Source organism: Pongo abelii, chromosome 7 (genome assembly GCF_028885655.2).
Source record: "Pongo abelii isolate AG06213 chromosome 7, NHGRI_mPonAbe1-v2.0_pri, whole genome shotgun sequence".
In the NCBI taxonomy this organism is placed as follows: Eukaryota; Metazoa; Chordata; class Mammalia; order Primates; family Hominidae; genus Pongo; species Pongo abelii.
In genome coordinates this window covers 77946011-77962042 of record NC_071992.2, presented here as the reverse complement: position 1 = coordinate 77962042, position 16032 = coordinate 77946011, and the positions used below count along the sequence as shown (strand labels likewise).

The following is a 16032-nucleotide window of genomic DNA, read 5'->3' as shown; positions in this document are numbered from 1 at the left end:
CACCAATTCATATGTTGAAACCTAATCCCCAACGTGATGGTGTTAGCAGGTGAAGCCTTTGGGAAGTGATTAGGCCACTCATGAATGGGTTAGTGCCCTTATAAAAGAGACCTCAGAGAGCTGCCTTGCTCGCTTGCCCATGTGAGAACACAGGAAGAAGACAGTCATTTATGAACAGAGAAGTGGGCCCTCACCAGACACCAAGTCTGCTGGTACCTTGATCTTAAACTTTTCACAACAGAACTCTGTGAAATAACTTCCTGTTATTATAAGCTACCCAGTCTATGGTATTCTGATATAGCAGCCCAGAAGAACTAAGACAGGAGGTGAAGACGTCTCATTTGATGATTAACTGGGTGTGGACAATCAGGGAAGAGTCAGGGAATACAAGGAATATGCCCAAGCTTTTCAGCTGATGTGAAGAGCTGTCATTTATATAAATGGAGATAGAGAAGAGAAAAGGAAGAACCTTCTCCCCGATCTCTGCCATTGGAAACTCTCATCATCTTACTGAGTCCATTTGTTCATACATTGACTCATTCATTTAATATTTATTCATTGAAAATTGTGTAGGGTTCCCTTTATGTTAGGAAATGGGGTCAGCCTTGGTGAATAACATGACTTTAAAAAATTACAGTTGTGTTAAATGTTGCCAAGGAAAAAGCACAGTGTGCAATGAAAGCATCTCACAATATATCATCGGTATCTTCAACTAACCCAGAGAGGGTGGGAGGAAAATGGTTAAATTTTGGAAGAGACAGCTAAGCTGAAATCTGAAGGGTATATGTAAGTTAGTGGGTCAACAGAGGGAGGAGGCCTCTCTCAAAGGCCTGGGTATGAAAGCTCTTGGTGGATTCAGGAAAACAGATGTGGCTGGAGGTGGGGGAGGGAAAAGAGTAGGATATATCGCTGTAGATGATTTCTAGTCAGGCTGAATTATAATCAGGAATCCTGGCTTAAGGAGATAGGCAATCTTTTAGGCTCTACTTCACTGTGAGTTTAGTGGTAACCTTGGATCTGGTTCTGGTAAAGGGGCTTCTCTATCTTTCCCCTGTGGGGAAACTCCAGTTGGTTTGCTGGTTTGGGCATTTGAATGCTTATGATATTCTTGAGAGAGAGTCTGTCTCAGTAACCTATTTAAGGGATGGAATCTTGTCACTCAACCAGAGCACTGTAGCTGGGATCCTGTTCTGTGCTGCCTGAACTTCCTGTGTGGAGTGGCCGAGGTTACAATCCTGCTGGTCCCCACTCTTTGACAGTAACTCTGTCCCCTTCACCACATGTTGCAGATGAGTTGACTCCTAAATGCCTGCCTTACTCTGTGAGTGCATCCCTTTCAAGTAAGTCCCTGTTTTCTCAGGGGTGTCTTGTCCAGGAGTTCACAAAATCAAGCTCTTGTTCTGACATGGTACAGTGGAGGTTTATTTTATCTCCCTATACCTTGAGTTTCAAAATTACTAAAAATATATCTAATTGTATTAAAAATGTAGGACCTCCACTTGCCTCACATAAACATTTGCAAGTGCATCGGGCATCTCACTAAATTCAAAATATAAAGCAGTATCAAACTTGAGAACCCTGGGGTTTTAAAAATGACTTTGTAAAACTGAGTTGTTGGGCCCAGAAAATTTATTTAACACTATAAACTCAACAAATATTTCTTTTTCTTATTTTTTTTTTGAGACAGTGTCTCCCTCTGTCAGCCAGGCTGGAGTGCAGTGGCAGGATCTCAGCTCACTGAAAGCTGGAACCTCCATCCCACCAATTCCTACTTCCGACCCCAAGCTCAAGTGATCCTCCCACCTCAGCCTCCTGAGTAGCTGGGACCACAGGCACATACCACCACACCCGGCTATGTTTTTGTATTTTTGGTAGAGATGAGGTCTCACCGTGTTACCCAGGCTGCCCTTGAATTGCTGAGCTCAAGTGATTCGCCTGATTCAGCCTTGCAAAGTGCTGGGATTATAGGGTTGAGCCACCACACCCAGCCAACAAATATTTCTTTATTGAATTCTACATGCAAGGCATTTTTCTGAACTATAGGGTTACAGTGGGGAGCAAAACAAAGATTCTACCCTCATAGATCTGTGCTAGTGGGAGGATTAGCTAGTCATTGTGTAGCTATTTGGCAGAGCCATCTCAGCAAATTAGGAAAATGTTTCAGGATCTAAATCTGAGCTCTAGTGAGGCTGATGGAGAGAGAATCAGCCTTTAGGACAGTTACATGCAACCAACTAGATAGTTACCAAAAAAAAAAAAAAAAAGTGCACTATGACAATCAGTAGATTCTTAATGGCTTATTAGGCAAATGTGGTGGCTCCTTTGAAATGTTCACTGTGACTTCAGGATCACCCTTACCAATACTACACATTTCTCCATCTTTGACTCACAGCACTGTCCTCTCCTCTCACCTTCAAATGTGCATACATTGCTAGTGGTGCAAAACAATGGACTGGTTTTCTACTCTGAAGATCTTCCAGGCCACTGCTTATTCCCTCCCCTGGTGTCTGGCCTTGTGGTCACCTTACTTCTCTGAGGCTTCCATAGATTATAGTTGGGGAAAGGAAATTCATAAATTAACAGTCAAACTAGTCTTTTTTTTTTTTTTCCCTACCATTCGCTTCTTTCATAAATTCTTAGGTGGAGACAGGATTTTAAAAATTTTTCAGCTCACACCATTGCTATGGAAATATCACCTCATTTTCTTAGAAGGAGTTCATGGGCAGACAGGTAAATACATGAACATTAGCCAGCAGGAAGCTTCAAGGACAGTAGAGCGATAAAATGTTTTTCCGATAGTTATGCTTCCTTCCAATAAAAAGTTCCTCAAAAGTATAATAGCAAGGGTCAAATGTTTATATAAAGAACTATTTAGAGCTTTTTAACGTAAAATATTGAACCCACATCTGAGGGGTTCATTTCCTTTCAAAAACTGTTAGAGTTTTCAATATACTTTCATCTCTCATCATTCCACATATACAACCCAGACTAGCTTTTGTGAGCCCAAATAAATGTGCCAGTTGCAATTTGCAGCCTAATATCAGAAGGAGTAGTGCTAGCAACAGACCCTCTGAAAAAGCCTGGCAGTATTGATACAAGTAAAATGCTATTTTTCACCTTATCTCCACACTTCTCTGAATTAAAAACATTATTTCTGGAAAGTCTAACAAGTAGTAACAAACCCTCAAGTTCATTTTCAGCAAATGATTCCCAAACAAGGTGTTGACAGATTTTTATCATTATGATTCCAGAGATTCTAGTCTCATGAAAGTGTTCATGGAGATTGATATATATTTATGTATATATATTTAAAAGCAATGAAAAATGGAAGGAAGAGATATAACTAGGCTTTTTCATTAGAATGAATGATGAAAAGCGCTGACCCCACCTAGCACTCTGCCTTTTGTGAGCTTTTTATTTCATTGTCTTTGACCTGCAATCATAATCTTTATAAGAAATAGTTAATAAAAGAGTCTGAGAGGTAACTAAGAAGACGGGTGGCTAGAAATAAATGTTTCCTCAAGTATTTATTACCCTTCGGATATGTCTGTCTGAAATGTTAGTCCCATATATCCACTTTAACAGTGCAGAGGAGGGAAGTGGTAGCTGTTATTAATTTTTAAGGCTGGCTGGCAGTTTTCAGCCCAAGAACAAGGCTTAATTTTGCATTTTGAATAATGCAGAAATTTTCATTAGTTAGAATAGAATCAAAATTATGAATGATGTATTATTGCCTGCCAAAAAACTGACATTATATTATATTTGCAGTTCTCTTTTAGAATAAGCTTTCCAGAAGTGTACTTAGACAAATTGGAAAGATACCAGTATTGTTTACTTATTTTATGTGTAAGTTTTGGAAAAATAATTCAAAGGACATGTCTTCCTGACTGAGGGTTGGTAATGTCATATCCAAGGGGCAGTTCATTGTTGCACCTAAAAGCTAAGTGTTGGTACAAATAGTACTAGTGTATGAGATCATTGCAATTGGTTTCAGACATGACTTTTTGCTCACATCTGCCTTCTGAAGACCCTGGGACAACTTAATCACATCTGCACTTTTGTTTCCTACCTCTTTCAATAAAAAATATAAAATTACCCTCATTTGAGAACTATCAAATGTTTGTGACTGCTTTCCATTATCATCTCTCTTCCAGCAGATTATCATGTTAAGTTAGTCTTGGGCATATATACTTTGCTTTGAGCACCCAAGGTTTGTTTTGACTCTGAGTCAATTTGAATTGATGACAACACAAGTACTATATCCAGATGTCTCTCGGTAACGTAATGTATGGCCCTAATAACAAATGCTAGAATTAAACCACTAATAGAATAGTCTCCTAGCAGCTGCTTCAATCCCAGTTTGAAGGGCATTGAAATAGCTGATTCAGAGATTTCTATAGAGAAACTTAAGCTAATTAAAGACATCAAAGTCAATGGAACGACGATATCTGGCAGTGAACAATTTATATACACTGAAAAGAAGGCTAATAGAAAGTTAACAAAAGTATCCATTTAGAAGAGTCTTTTATTTTGCATGCCATTTTGCATTTCCCAGCTTTGCTTAAACCACAAGTCTCAAGGAAAAGACTTTTGTATATTTATTGCACTACATAATGAGACTATTGATTAATCTGCCTTTTCTCCCACTGTTAGGTACAACTGAGCACTGGTGTCTTTTGAGAGTCTTTGACCAGTATAGTGAGGAGGAAAAGAAAGAGGACTGTTTGTTTTGGTTGTTGTTGTTGTTTGATAACTACTCAAAAGTAGGTATCTACTTTATAAGAGATTCAGCTGGGACTTATCAATTTATTAATTTTTTGACTTATTCAACTCAAATTCCAATAACTTTCAGGTTGAAATTCCAGTTAATATTGTTCATGCTCAACCAACTGTTTTTGGCTGTGCAGCCTGTCTCAGCTCTGGGTTGGAAGCATGCTGCTAACCTGTATATTAACTTCATCAGGTTGTAGAACTACTAATAAAACTCCTAAAAATAGAGATTTGAAGTTAACCTCTAAATGAAAAGTGTTGTCATTAGAACTGCACTTGTCAAGTGACAGCACCTGTTTGACTTATCGAGCATTTAAAAAAAAAAACAACTCTGAGTAAGCATTAAATACATGATGCAATTTCTCTGCTTGTTTTCACTGCCTGATACTTTTAATCTCAGGGTCTGAGGTTTGGTCAAATAAATTGAGACAAGACCCCATCAGACTCTGGATTCCAACTCATATATCATGCACCACTCATCTGTTTGATAGGATTCATCAGACCCCTTTGAGGTTGTGTTCTGGAAGGAAGTTATAATGGCTAGCTACTTTGATTCATTTTGTTATAGATTCAAACAATGACTGCAATGCAATCTCTGGTTTGGTTAGGTGTGATTTCTTTATCTAAAATAATTTATTTTTTGAAAGTAAATTAAAATTTTGAAAGTAAATTAAAATTTTGAAAGTAGGCTGGGCATGGTGGCTCACGCCTGTAATCCCAGAACTTTGGGAGGCCGAGGTGGGAGGATCACGAGGTCAGGAGATCGAGACCATCCTGGCTAACACCGTGAAACCCCTTCTCCACTAAAAATACAAAAAAATTAGCCGGACATGGTGGCAGGTGCCTGTAGTTCCAGCCACTCAGGAGGCTGAGGCAGGAGAATGGTGTGAACCCGGGAGGCAGAGCTTGCAGTGAGCCGAGATCATGCCACTGCACTCCAGCCTGGGCGACAGAGGGCGACTCCGTCTCAAAAAAAAAAAAAATTTTTTTTGAAAGTAAATAAAAAAATGTGAGTCCCTAACAGAGTTGTGCCAAGAAGTGTCTTATACATCAGCAGGTACTCAATGAAGGTCATTTGTTGACCTATGGTGCTAAAGCTCTATCATATAACTTCAGTTCATAATATTAATAAATGTTTTTCCTTTGGGTGTTCTGCTAAAACATGATTTACCTGTTAAGCATCCCATTAACTTTTTTTTAGCACCTCATAATTTTTTTTTTTTTGCATCTCACCTGGAAGGTTGTGAATTTCAGTTTTTTTCATTGCATTTTATATGGTTTATACACATATAGATCTTTCTGTAATGTATTATTGTATTGATATCATTACTGTTACTCAGACTTCTAAATTCTGCCACCAGCATGCCTAAAATTGGTAATAGGTAAAACAACCGCTGACTGTCTGCTCGGCATAATGGTTAGGTGTCTGATGAAAAGTTGCTAACATATGATATGAGAGCAGTCCTTGGCCTTCTGAGTCTCTGCACGTGCTCTCACAAATTGAGTGTTTCAATATGTAGCGTCACCTTATTTGTGTGCAATTCAGTCTGTCAACTCTTGACTGTAACTTTAGTATGCTGAGTTCAATCATTTTAGACTCCAAATATAAAAGATTTCATAGCCTTGTAATGATTAGTTTCGGAAGCTGTATCTCATTCAAAAGGAACCCACAGGGAGAGAGAAAACAGTACTTACATGTGTCTTCTTCTTCCATGGAAATACTGATCACATAACAGGCATACACAAAACCCACCAACTGCAAAAGGGAAAAAATGTGTACCTTAAGAATCTATGCCAAGTTTCCATACTTAAAGAGCCAATATAATCTAATAAAGATAAATATTTATGAGCAACTTTTAAGAGTTTGCAGTGGAAAAAACTCTTTTAAAATGATAGCTGTGATTTTAAAAGAGCCTTTTCATTTCTATGTAGCCTTAATAGCTTTCTAAAAAGTACACAGAAATGGGGGAGGAAACCAATTTCTAGATATTTCACTTAGATTTTGATTTGGGACTTACAGTTCCTGTATTTTATAATCAGCAAAGATTATTAAGAAATCCATTTTAAAGTTGTGATTTTTTTCTGATGATTGAGCATTTTGTACTAGCACTAATTAACTATAACTATTTTAATGTTTAAAAGCTACAGAAGGAATCAAAACTTGTTGCTTATAAATTAAATACCAATCATCTACTTAATTATTTATAGTGCTCTGGGAATGTAAATCATATTTGGATACTAAATTGCTTTGTTAATCATACCACAAGAAAACACATTAACTTGCTGGTGATTCAGTAGTGATAAAATAAAATAGAAGAGATGATTTGTACTTTGGATACTAGTAATTCAGAGAATAAATGCAGGAGTAGAATTTAACCTCTGCATTTATGATGCTAAGAGGACAATTTTTATTCCATGGAGCCAAAGACACTGCAATTCCTAGAGGACAAAATTGTCTACGAATCTAGTCCAGTCTAAAAATACTTACTATAAGCACTTCAATAGGTACGAAAAATAGATACTTGATAGCTGCTATAGTTTATCTTCTTGTCTTTGTTAACGTTTGTTTCCACCCTTTACCCCCATTATAAAATAATACTTGGAAAAGAAACTTTTTCTGATAGTCCTGGTGTCAAAGGCTAAAGTTTCCAATGCAGAGAACAAGATATCTGGGGCTTTTGACTACCCACATGAATTAGGACCCTGAGCTTGTAATCCATCTCTGGACTGTCTAGACAAAGGCCAAGAAGCCCTGAGAGGGTGAGAGGTTAGAGAAAATTTTAGGGTGAGGTCTAGGAGAAGGACTTACAGAGAAATCTGCCAGGGTGCTGATGGCTCCTCCCACCCAGTGGGCACCTGCTCTCATCTCAAGCCAAGTGATGGGGTGCTTCAGAAAGCACTTGGGGAGCTTAACATTTCTTACACTTTGGGAAAAGCACTTGGGGAGCTTAACATTTCTTACACTTTGGGAAATATGGGGGCTTGGCACCTAACTCACACTTGGAAGAGTCAAAAGGCAAGAGGCTGTGTCTAGAGGGGCTTTTGGTTGCAGTGTGTGGAGACAAGATTGGGCAGAATTGGCAGGACATTATGTGTGTGTGTGTGCCCTTAGCCTGGGGGTAAGGCCTCTGGAGAGGTCTTCCTGTGCTGTTCTGGAGTTGGAGCCATCCCAGAGGACTTCCTGGTAGGGCAGTAGACATCAGAAGAAGGATGGTGGTAGTTTGGCTGTAGAAGGCAAGTAGGGATGCAAAGTGGGAAACCAGGGAGGCTGATCATCCGAGAAACAGGTAGGGATCCTAAAGGGAGGGTGGGGTGGGATTCTGAAGAACCCCTAAAAGCACACCACAAGAAGACGCATGAGCGTGTGGGAGCTGTCACACCCAGAGAGTATCCCTGCCAGATTACAATGGAACCTGTCATGCTAACACCTTGTTCCCTCCTTTTCTCCCATTATTTCTCCTTCTACTTCATCCCCACGATAACGCAGAGGAACAGTGAGAGAAGTGGGGTGAGAAGAGGAGGAAGCAGTGCTGTGTTCCTTACTCTCTGCAAATCTGCAAGTTGAAATCAGGCCCAAGCTGAGCGAGAGAGTTTTTTAGTAGATGAGAATTTGCAGTGACGTGGACTAGATATTTAATATCTATGAGGAGCTAAAAGAGCTATAAATTCTGCTTGAATATGATCCAAAGGGTGAGATGAAACAAAGCCGTAATGTGTACTTGAAGGGGCAGTGAGAGAACAAACAAAATTGCCTTTTGACTGTATTCTACCAGCCCATTCAGTAAACCAGTTACATACACAAGAAAGAAATAGTCCCTAATCCCATCACTAATAACTTTACAATAGTTTTCTTTCCAATCTTTCTCTCTTGTAGTTGCTATATATCACTTATACTCTTATGACCCAAGTTAATACTCTTCATAAGCTTAATTATTAATGACTACATAAATTTGTATTATTTAAATATACTGCTATGCATTAATGTTCTGTTATTGAAAGTTGTTTTCAAGTTATAAATGATATTATGAAAATATTAATGCCTTTTCTGAATTTTTGATGATCTGATTCCTAGAGGTAAAATTATTATTTGAGAAGGGCCATTGAATATTTTTATGACATTTTTTGTACATTATTGGTTTTCGGAAAGTTTGTGTCATCTATCCTACCACAGCAGTGACTGACAGTGCTTGCTTTTCCATACCATAGGATAGTTCCACTTAAAAATACATGCCAAGAAAATAAACAAAATGGCATCTCTTCATTTATTTATTTTTGCAATAGTTCTTTTTCATCTGACATATTTTCATGTTTTATTAGCCATTTATGTTTTTTCTTTTGTGAATTACCTCAGAAGTTTTTTGCTCATTTATTAACTTGATTTTGCTTTCATTAATTTATATGAGGTCTTATGGGGGAAAGCCTTTGCCATATTTGTTGCAAATTTTTGTTTCTTTATGTTAGCCTGTGATAGTGATGGCTTCATAATGTCGGGACATTTTCTTAGTAAACCATATGTTAGAAGGCGTTTGCCAGCAAACAACTTTCTAGTTCTTGGTGTGTTCTCCCTTAGGGGTGTGTGTGTGTATGTGTATACCTGCAAGCATGCATACGTGTAAATCAAGAACTCTCTTGCATTAGTTTTCTGTTGCTGCTGTAAGAGATTGCTGCAAACTTAGTGGCTTAAAACAACACAAATCTTACAGTTCTGAAGGTCAGGTGTCTATGAGGCTAAAATCAAGGTGTCAGCAGGGCTGTACTCCTGGAAGATCTGGCAAACTCTGTTTCCTTGCCTTTTTCAGCCACTAGAGGATGCCTGCATTCCTTAGCTGCTGATTCCGTCTCAGGCTGCCATCTTCCTGGTCCTTCCTCCCCTGCCTTCCTGTCCTACTGTTAAGGATGCTGGACACACCTGGACAACTTAGGACAATCCCTCCATGTTAAGGTCACATGATTATCAATCAATTTTATCTGCAACCTTTATTCATTCTCCTTTGCCATGTGCAGTGATTTATTCACAGGTTCCAGAGATGAGGACGTGGAAATCTTTAGGGAACTGTTATTCTGCCTATCACATCTGTGAACTCATATTTAGACTTGCAGCAGGTTCTGCACAATTTAGGCCACAGTGGAGATGGAGAAATGACACTGAGAAAATTACTTAAGTCTTACACAGGAACAGAAAACCAAACATCTCATGTTCTCACTCATAATTGGGAGTTGAACAATGGGAACACATGGACACAGGAAGGGGAACAACACAGACCAGGGCCTGTGGGGGGCAAGGAGAGGAGAGCATTAGAACAAATACCTAATGCATGCGGGGCTTAAAACCTAAATGACAGGTTGATGGGTGCAGCAAGCCACCGTGGCACATGCATACCTGTGTAACAAACCTGCATGTTCTGCACATGTATCCCAGAACTTAAAGTATAATAGCAAAAAAACAAAAAAAAAGATTAAAGTAACTACTCAAAAAACTTAAAAAAAGAAAATTACTTGAGTTTTAATGTATGAAGTATGATTATGACATCCTAATTTTAAAAAATGATGAGAGGAAAATTTGACAAGTCACAGTTCATAGCACTCCATTCTTGTCAGCAAATGCCATCTTTTAATATTGGGGAGAAAACTATGATCATCAATTTGGTGTTTGTACATCTAGTCCATGTTTTCCCATCCTACCTACAAATATATATCCTAAAAGCAGAACATAATTATTTTATTTATTTATTTAACTTTTATTTTAGGTTTGGGGGTACATGTGAAGGTTTGTTACATAGGCAAGCACATGTCAGGGGTTTGTTGTACAGATTATTTCATCACGCAGATATTAAGTCCAGTACCCAATAGTTATCTTTTCTGCTCCTCTTCTTCCTCCCATCCTCCACCCTCAAATAGGCCCCAGTGTCTATTGTTTCCTTCTTTGCATTCATAAGTTCTTATCATTTAGCTCTCATTTATAAGTGAGAACATGTGATATTTGGGTTTTCTGTTCCTGCATTAGTTTGCTAAGGAAAATAGCCTCCAGCTCCATCCATTTTCCCACAAACGATATGATTTCATTATTTTTTATGGTTGCATAGTATTCCATGGAGTATATGTACCACAATTTCTTTATCCAGTCTATCATTGATGGGCATTTGGGTTGATTCCATGTTTTTATTATTGAGAATAGTGCAGCAATAAACATAGGCATGCATGTCTCTTTATGATAGAGTGATTTATATTCCTTTGGGTATACACCCAGCAACAGGACTGCTGGGTTGCATGGTAGTTCTGCTTTTTGCTCTTTGAGGAATTGCCACACTGATTTTCACAATGGTTGACCTAATTTACACTCCCACCAAAAGTGTATAAGCAGATCATAATTATTTTAAATAGCACATTTCAAACAGTTTTCTTTACAATTTCAAATTCTAGGGGTATTGTCTTTTCACTTTGATTAGGTCATTGTTGTTTTTATTTTGCATTGTATCTGACAGGCAGCTTGTACTAAGAGGAGGACACACGTCAACTCTGCTATTAAAAAAATTCATACATGTCCATAATTAGTTTTATCTTCAATGCATGGATTCTTCCAAGATAACGTCTTTGCCACTTGAAATTTTGTGAACATTAGTTTTCTTAAAAACGGATCATATAATCTGTAAATCTACTAAACCCTGCACAGAGATTGTAATTCATCTCAGTACACCCAACATGATCGTCACTTCTAACTGCATTATACTATGGAGTTTTGCTCCCCCACAGGCTACTGCTAGCATAGTCACGCATCGCATAACAACATTTCCGTCAGTGATGAACCACATAAATAATGGTGGTCTCATGAAAGTATAACAGGACTGAAAAATTCCTATTGACATTGTAGTTGTTGTGACATCATAGCACATGCAACACTCACATATTTGTGCTAATGCTGTTGTAAACAAACCTACTGTGCTGCCAATCATATAAAAGTATAGCAAACACAAATACATATAGCATATAATACTTGATATTGATAGTAAACCATGATGCTACTGGTTTATGTATTTATACTATACTTCTTACTGTAGAGTGTACTCCTTCTACCTAAAAAAAAAAAAATGTTCAATGCAAAAGAGCCTCAGGCAGGTCCTTCAGAAGGTGTTTCAGAAGGCATTGTTATCATAGGAGATCACAGGAGATGACAGCTCCATGCCTGTTATTGCCGCTGAAACACCTTCCCATGAAAGAGGATGTAGAGGGAGAAGACAGTGATATTGATGATACTGACCCCAGTGACATTGATGATTAGGCCGAGGCTAATGTGTGTGTTTGGATCTCAGTTTTTTCTTTTCTTTTCTTTCTTTCTCTTTTTTTTTGAGAAAGAGTTTTGCTCTTGTTGCCCAGGCTGGAGTGCAATGGCACAATCTCAGCTCACCAGAACCTCCGCCTCCTGGGTTCAGGGGATTCTCCTGCCTCAGCCTCCTGAGTCGCTGGGATTATAGGCATGCACCACCATGCCTGGCTAATTGTGTATTTTTAGTAGAGACGGGGTTTCTTCATGTTGGTCAGGCTGATCTCGAACTCCTGACCTCAGGTGATCCGCCCTCCTTGGCCTCCCAAAGTGCTAGGATTAGAGGCGTGAGTCACCGCATCCAGCTGGATCTTAGTTTTTAACAAAGAAGTTTAAAAAGTTAAAAAAAATTAATATAAAAGGTCTTATAAATAAGGATGTAAAGAAAAAATATTTTTGTAGAGCTGCACAAGGTCGATGTGTTTGTGTTACAAGTTAAGTGATATTTTAAGAGTCAAAAGATTCTTTAAAAAGTTTATAAAGTAAAAATGTTACAGTAAACTAAAACGAACTTATTATTGAAGAAAGTAAATTAAAAAATTAAATGCAGTATAGCCTAAGTGTACAGTGTTTATAGTCTACAGCAGTGTGGAATAATGTCCTAAGGCCTTCACATTCACCCATCGCTCCCTCACTTACTCACCGAGAGCAACTTCCAGTCCTGCAAGCTCCATTTATGTTAAGTGCTTATCAATATACAGGCTTATCAACTTTTACGTGTTATACCATATTTTTACTGTACTTCTTCTATGTTCTATATTTAGATATATTTATTATATCTAAATATATATACTATATTATATATAGTATATATAAAATATACTTCTTCTATATTTAGATATATTTAGATACATAAATACTTACCATTGTGTTACAATTGCCTATAGTATTCAGTACAGTAACAGTGCTATAGAGGTTTGTAGCCTAGGTGTGTAGTCAGCTACACCACCTAGGTCTGTGTAAGTAAACTCTATGATGTTCGCACAATGATGAAATCGCCTAAGGCCGCATTTCTCAGAATGTATCCCTGTAGTTAAGTGACATATGACCTTCTGGCATGTAGGCCTAGTGAGGCTACCAGTGTTAAACTATAAGTCAGATATTGTTACAAGCTAATGTTCCTTAGGTTTTTAGATAAAAAATAAATAGAAAAGGAAGCTGCAACTTCCCATGCTTCCACGGATTATCCTGTGTACCCCTTTTGATACATGCATTTTCTGTTGTTACTTTGTACACCTCTTTGAATTCATTACTTTGGAGAACTTACTTTAAATATGATCCTTTAGCTTGAAAAATAGTTCAGTAAGTTTGGGAGACATGAATTCTAGTGTCATAAACATTGATAAACCAGATTTCTTTTGAAACCTAAAGAGCTAGACCAAGCAGCAGCCAGGCAGATCAAGTCTTTTCCTATAAACTGTGACTAAAATGATCTACACTCTGGATTTTCATTCAGTGGCACTGCAAGGAAGGAGAAGGATAGTAACAGAATGAAGGAATCAGGCTGCAATGGAAAATTTCTGAACGAGGAGTTCTGTTGTTTTGCCTATAGACAGAAATTTAGATGATGCATTGCGAATTCTATCTTGGAAGTTGCTTATTGGATCATAAGCCCATAGTTGCTTGATAGCTTTTGTATTCCAATGATTATTCCTCCACAACAAACTCAGGTAAGTTAAATCCCACAGATCATTATTTTTTCATCCATTTAGGTGAGAGGTAAGCAAAGATCATCAAAATGTTTTGATTGAGTACTGTGGGACTTTTCCAGTGTAAAGCTAAAGTCTTCATGATAGCTCAATGCCACAACGAATATTATTTTCTAATGTTCTAATACATTGCCTCCCTCTTTTTTTGGAAAAAATATAATGCTTCTACCCACACCTTTATATTGACTTAAAGCGAATTATTATTTTGTGTTTTTTGATGTTTTTCAATATGAGAATGATTCCTCAAGTATATGTTAGCATATTGTTAACCTCTTTGACAGGAAATATGTATTTTGGTGTTTTCTAATATTGGCTCATTCAATTTGTCATGCTGGAGTCCATCAGCATTTATTGGTTGGTCCATCAGCATTTACTGGTTCATCCATTGGCATTTACTGGAAAAAAGGCCTGAGGATTGACGAGAACATCTCTTGAGAACAAACTCAGTCATGCTGATACATTGTTTTCACATATCAATATGTAGAGTTAATTTGATGGAGTTGAGCCTGGAAATCCAACATGAGACCAATTTCCCTTGAAAAAAAAATCCTGTCCTGAAAAAGAATCTTGACCTGAAACTAAGTGTATACCGCCCTCTACTAGATTATCTTTCCACTGTTGTAAGAGGACTGGAAAGTATTAACTGTTAGTAGTTGAACCATATATTATTTTGTTATACATATTCATACATTTAAGGATAAAAATCTAAGTACCCTCTAAGAAATCTGTATAATATAAAATAAAATTGCACTTGTTGCAGGAAATTTTTCTGTGATTTTAATGCACACTTTCTTCTAGGCTAAAAATGAAGATGTTGACCAGATGACTAACATTGAAAAATAAATGCAAGCTTTGTAGTCTTGATTTTATCTTTCAAGTAAGTACAGTTAAAATTCAAAGAGAGATTTGGGAGTAGGATGAGACATGAAGAAAGCTATGTATGAGAAAATGGTTATAGATGAACTTTTATGAAGGCAAAAGAGAGTAAGCTCTTTGGATAATTTTTTCAGAAATATGTGTTTACTTAAGTTCTATGTAACTTATATTTCTTTCTTATAATTTTAAGACCATGGATTATTATAAAAATATTGGTTTAACTGCACTTTCTGAAAAGGTTCATTGTCTATGTGCTAAAGAGAACTGGTCAATTTATTTATTTTTCTTTTTCCAAATAACAAGTCTTTTGATGGATAGAAAGTAAGGTTAGTTTCTTAACATGGAAGCATGTAATGTCTCCCTATCCAGTGAATATTTTCTTACTGATAAATGTGGGAATGCACAGTTTTAAAAGAACAGAACAATGTATAGCAAGAAGAAATTTGTCAGATCTAACTATTCACTAATGGACCTTAATATTGTCTTGATAGATGACATGAAAGAATTTTTGGCCAGGCAATTGAGATAGACAGTACCATTAGCTGAAAACAATAAGACAATGACATGCCATACTAGAAATATTAAATCATTCTTCAAGTCCTCAAACAGAATTTGCCAACCATCATCTCAATATTATTATGAATGAATTAATTAAAACATTTCCTTTTACTTTTGCCTTATTGATGGGCACACTCATGAAATATTTACTCCAAAAATTACTTTTGCTATTGTGATTAACCAAACTGCTGCTTAATTAATAATGTTACCCTCATGAGAAACTGTCTAGACATCACGTTCATCAGCAATTTGTAGATGGCTGACTGTTGTGTAGTTCTTGATTTCCCAGAATTTGAATTTAAATAGTCTCTGTGGCTTTCTGCTTGTCTACAAGAAATGGAAAATGCATTCTTGCCAATAACAAATACTCGCAAAGTAAATAACATCAGCAGAACAATCCTGATTATCTCTGCTTTTAATAAAATTTTGAAAAGAGTCATTCATTTTAAAGACAACTTTTGTCTTCTCTCACTAAAGGTATCCATTTCTGTAGTTATATAATTTAAAATGAATTTCTTCTCTATATTGTAAATTCTGACAGCATACATTCCATCTTCTTTGATATATTTAATTAATGCAAATGACATAAAGCTACATTCTAACTCCACTTTTTGTTAAGAGATTGATTAGTTTTTGCAAATAGGATTTGTATGTGGGATTGGTTTGTTTTGACCTGCAGGCCTTGTATAAGAATTGACTAGATTAGTTTTCACACCTGTAGGTACTAGGAGGATAACCACTGGCTGTGTGTCCTCCTAGTTGTGAATCTTATTAAGAATGAATTAAAAAATTGAGTCATCC

General features: G+C 37.1%; 1 protein-coding gene across 7 annotated transcripts in view; it reads right to left on the bottom strand.

The window, feature by feature from the left end:
- The window catches only part of NKAIN3 (sodium/potassium transporting ATPase interacting 3), a 799758-nt gene that overhangs the window by 74843 nt on the left and 708883 nt on the right, over positions 1 to 16032 (bottom strand). For all 7 annotated transcript variants that reach the window (XR_008527972.2, XM_054561658.2, XM_054561657.2 and 4 more), the window contains one exon: positions 6466 to 6526. Coding sequence is in view for 6 of the 7 variants with exons in the window: in XM_054561658.2 (XP_054417633.1) it covers positions 6466 to 6526 (61 nt within the window). In the remaining variant the exon portion in view is untranslated. The remainder of the gene's footprint in view (positions 1 to 6465; positions 6527 to 16032) is intronic.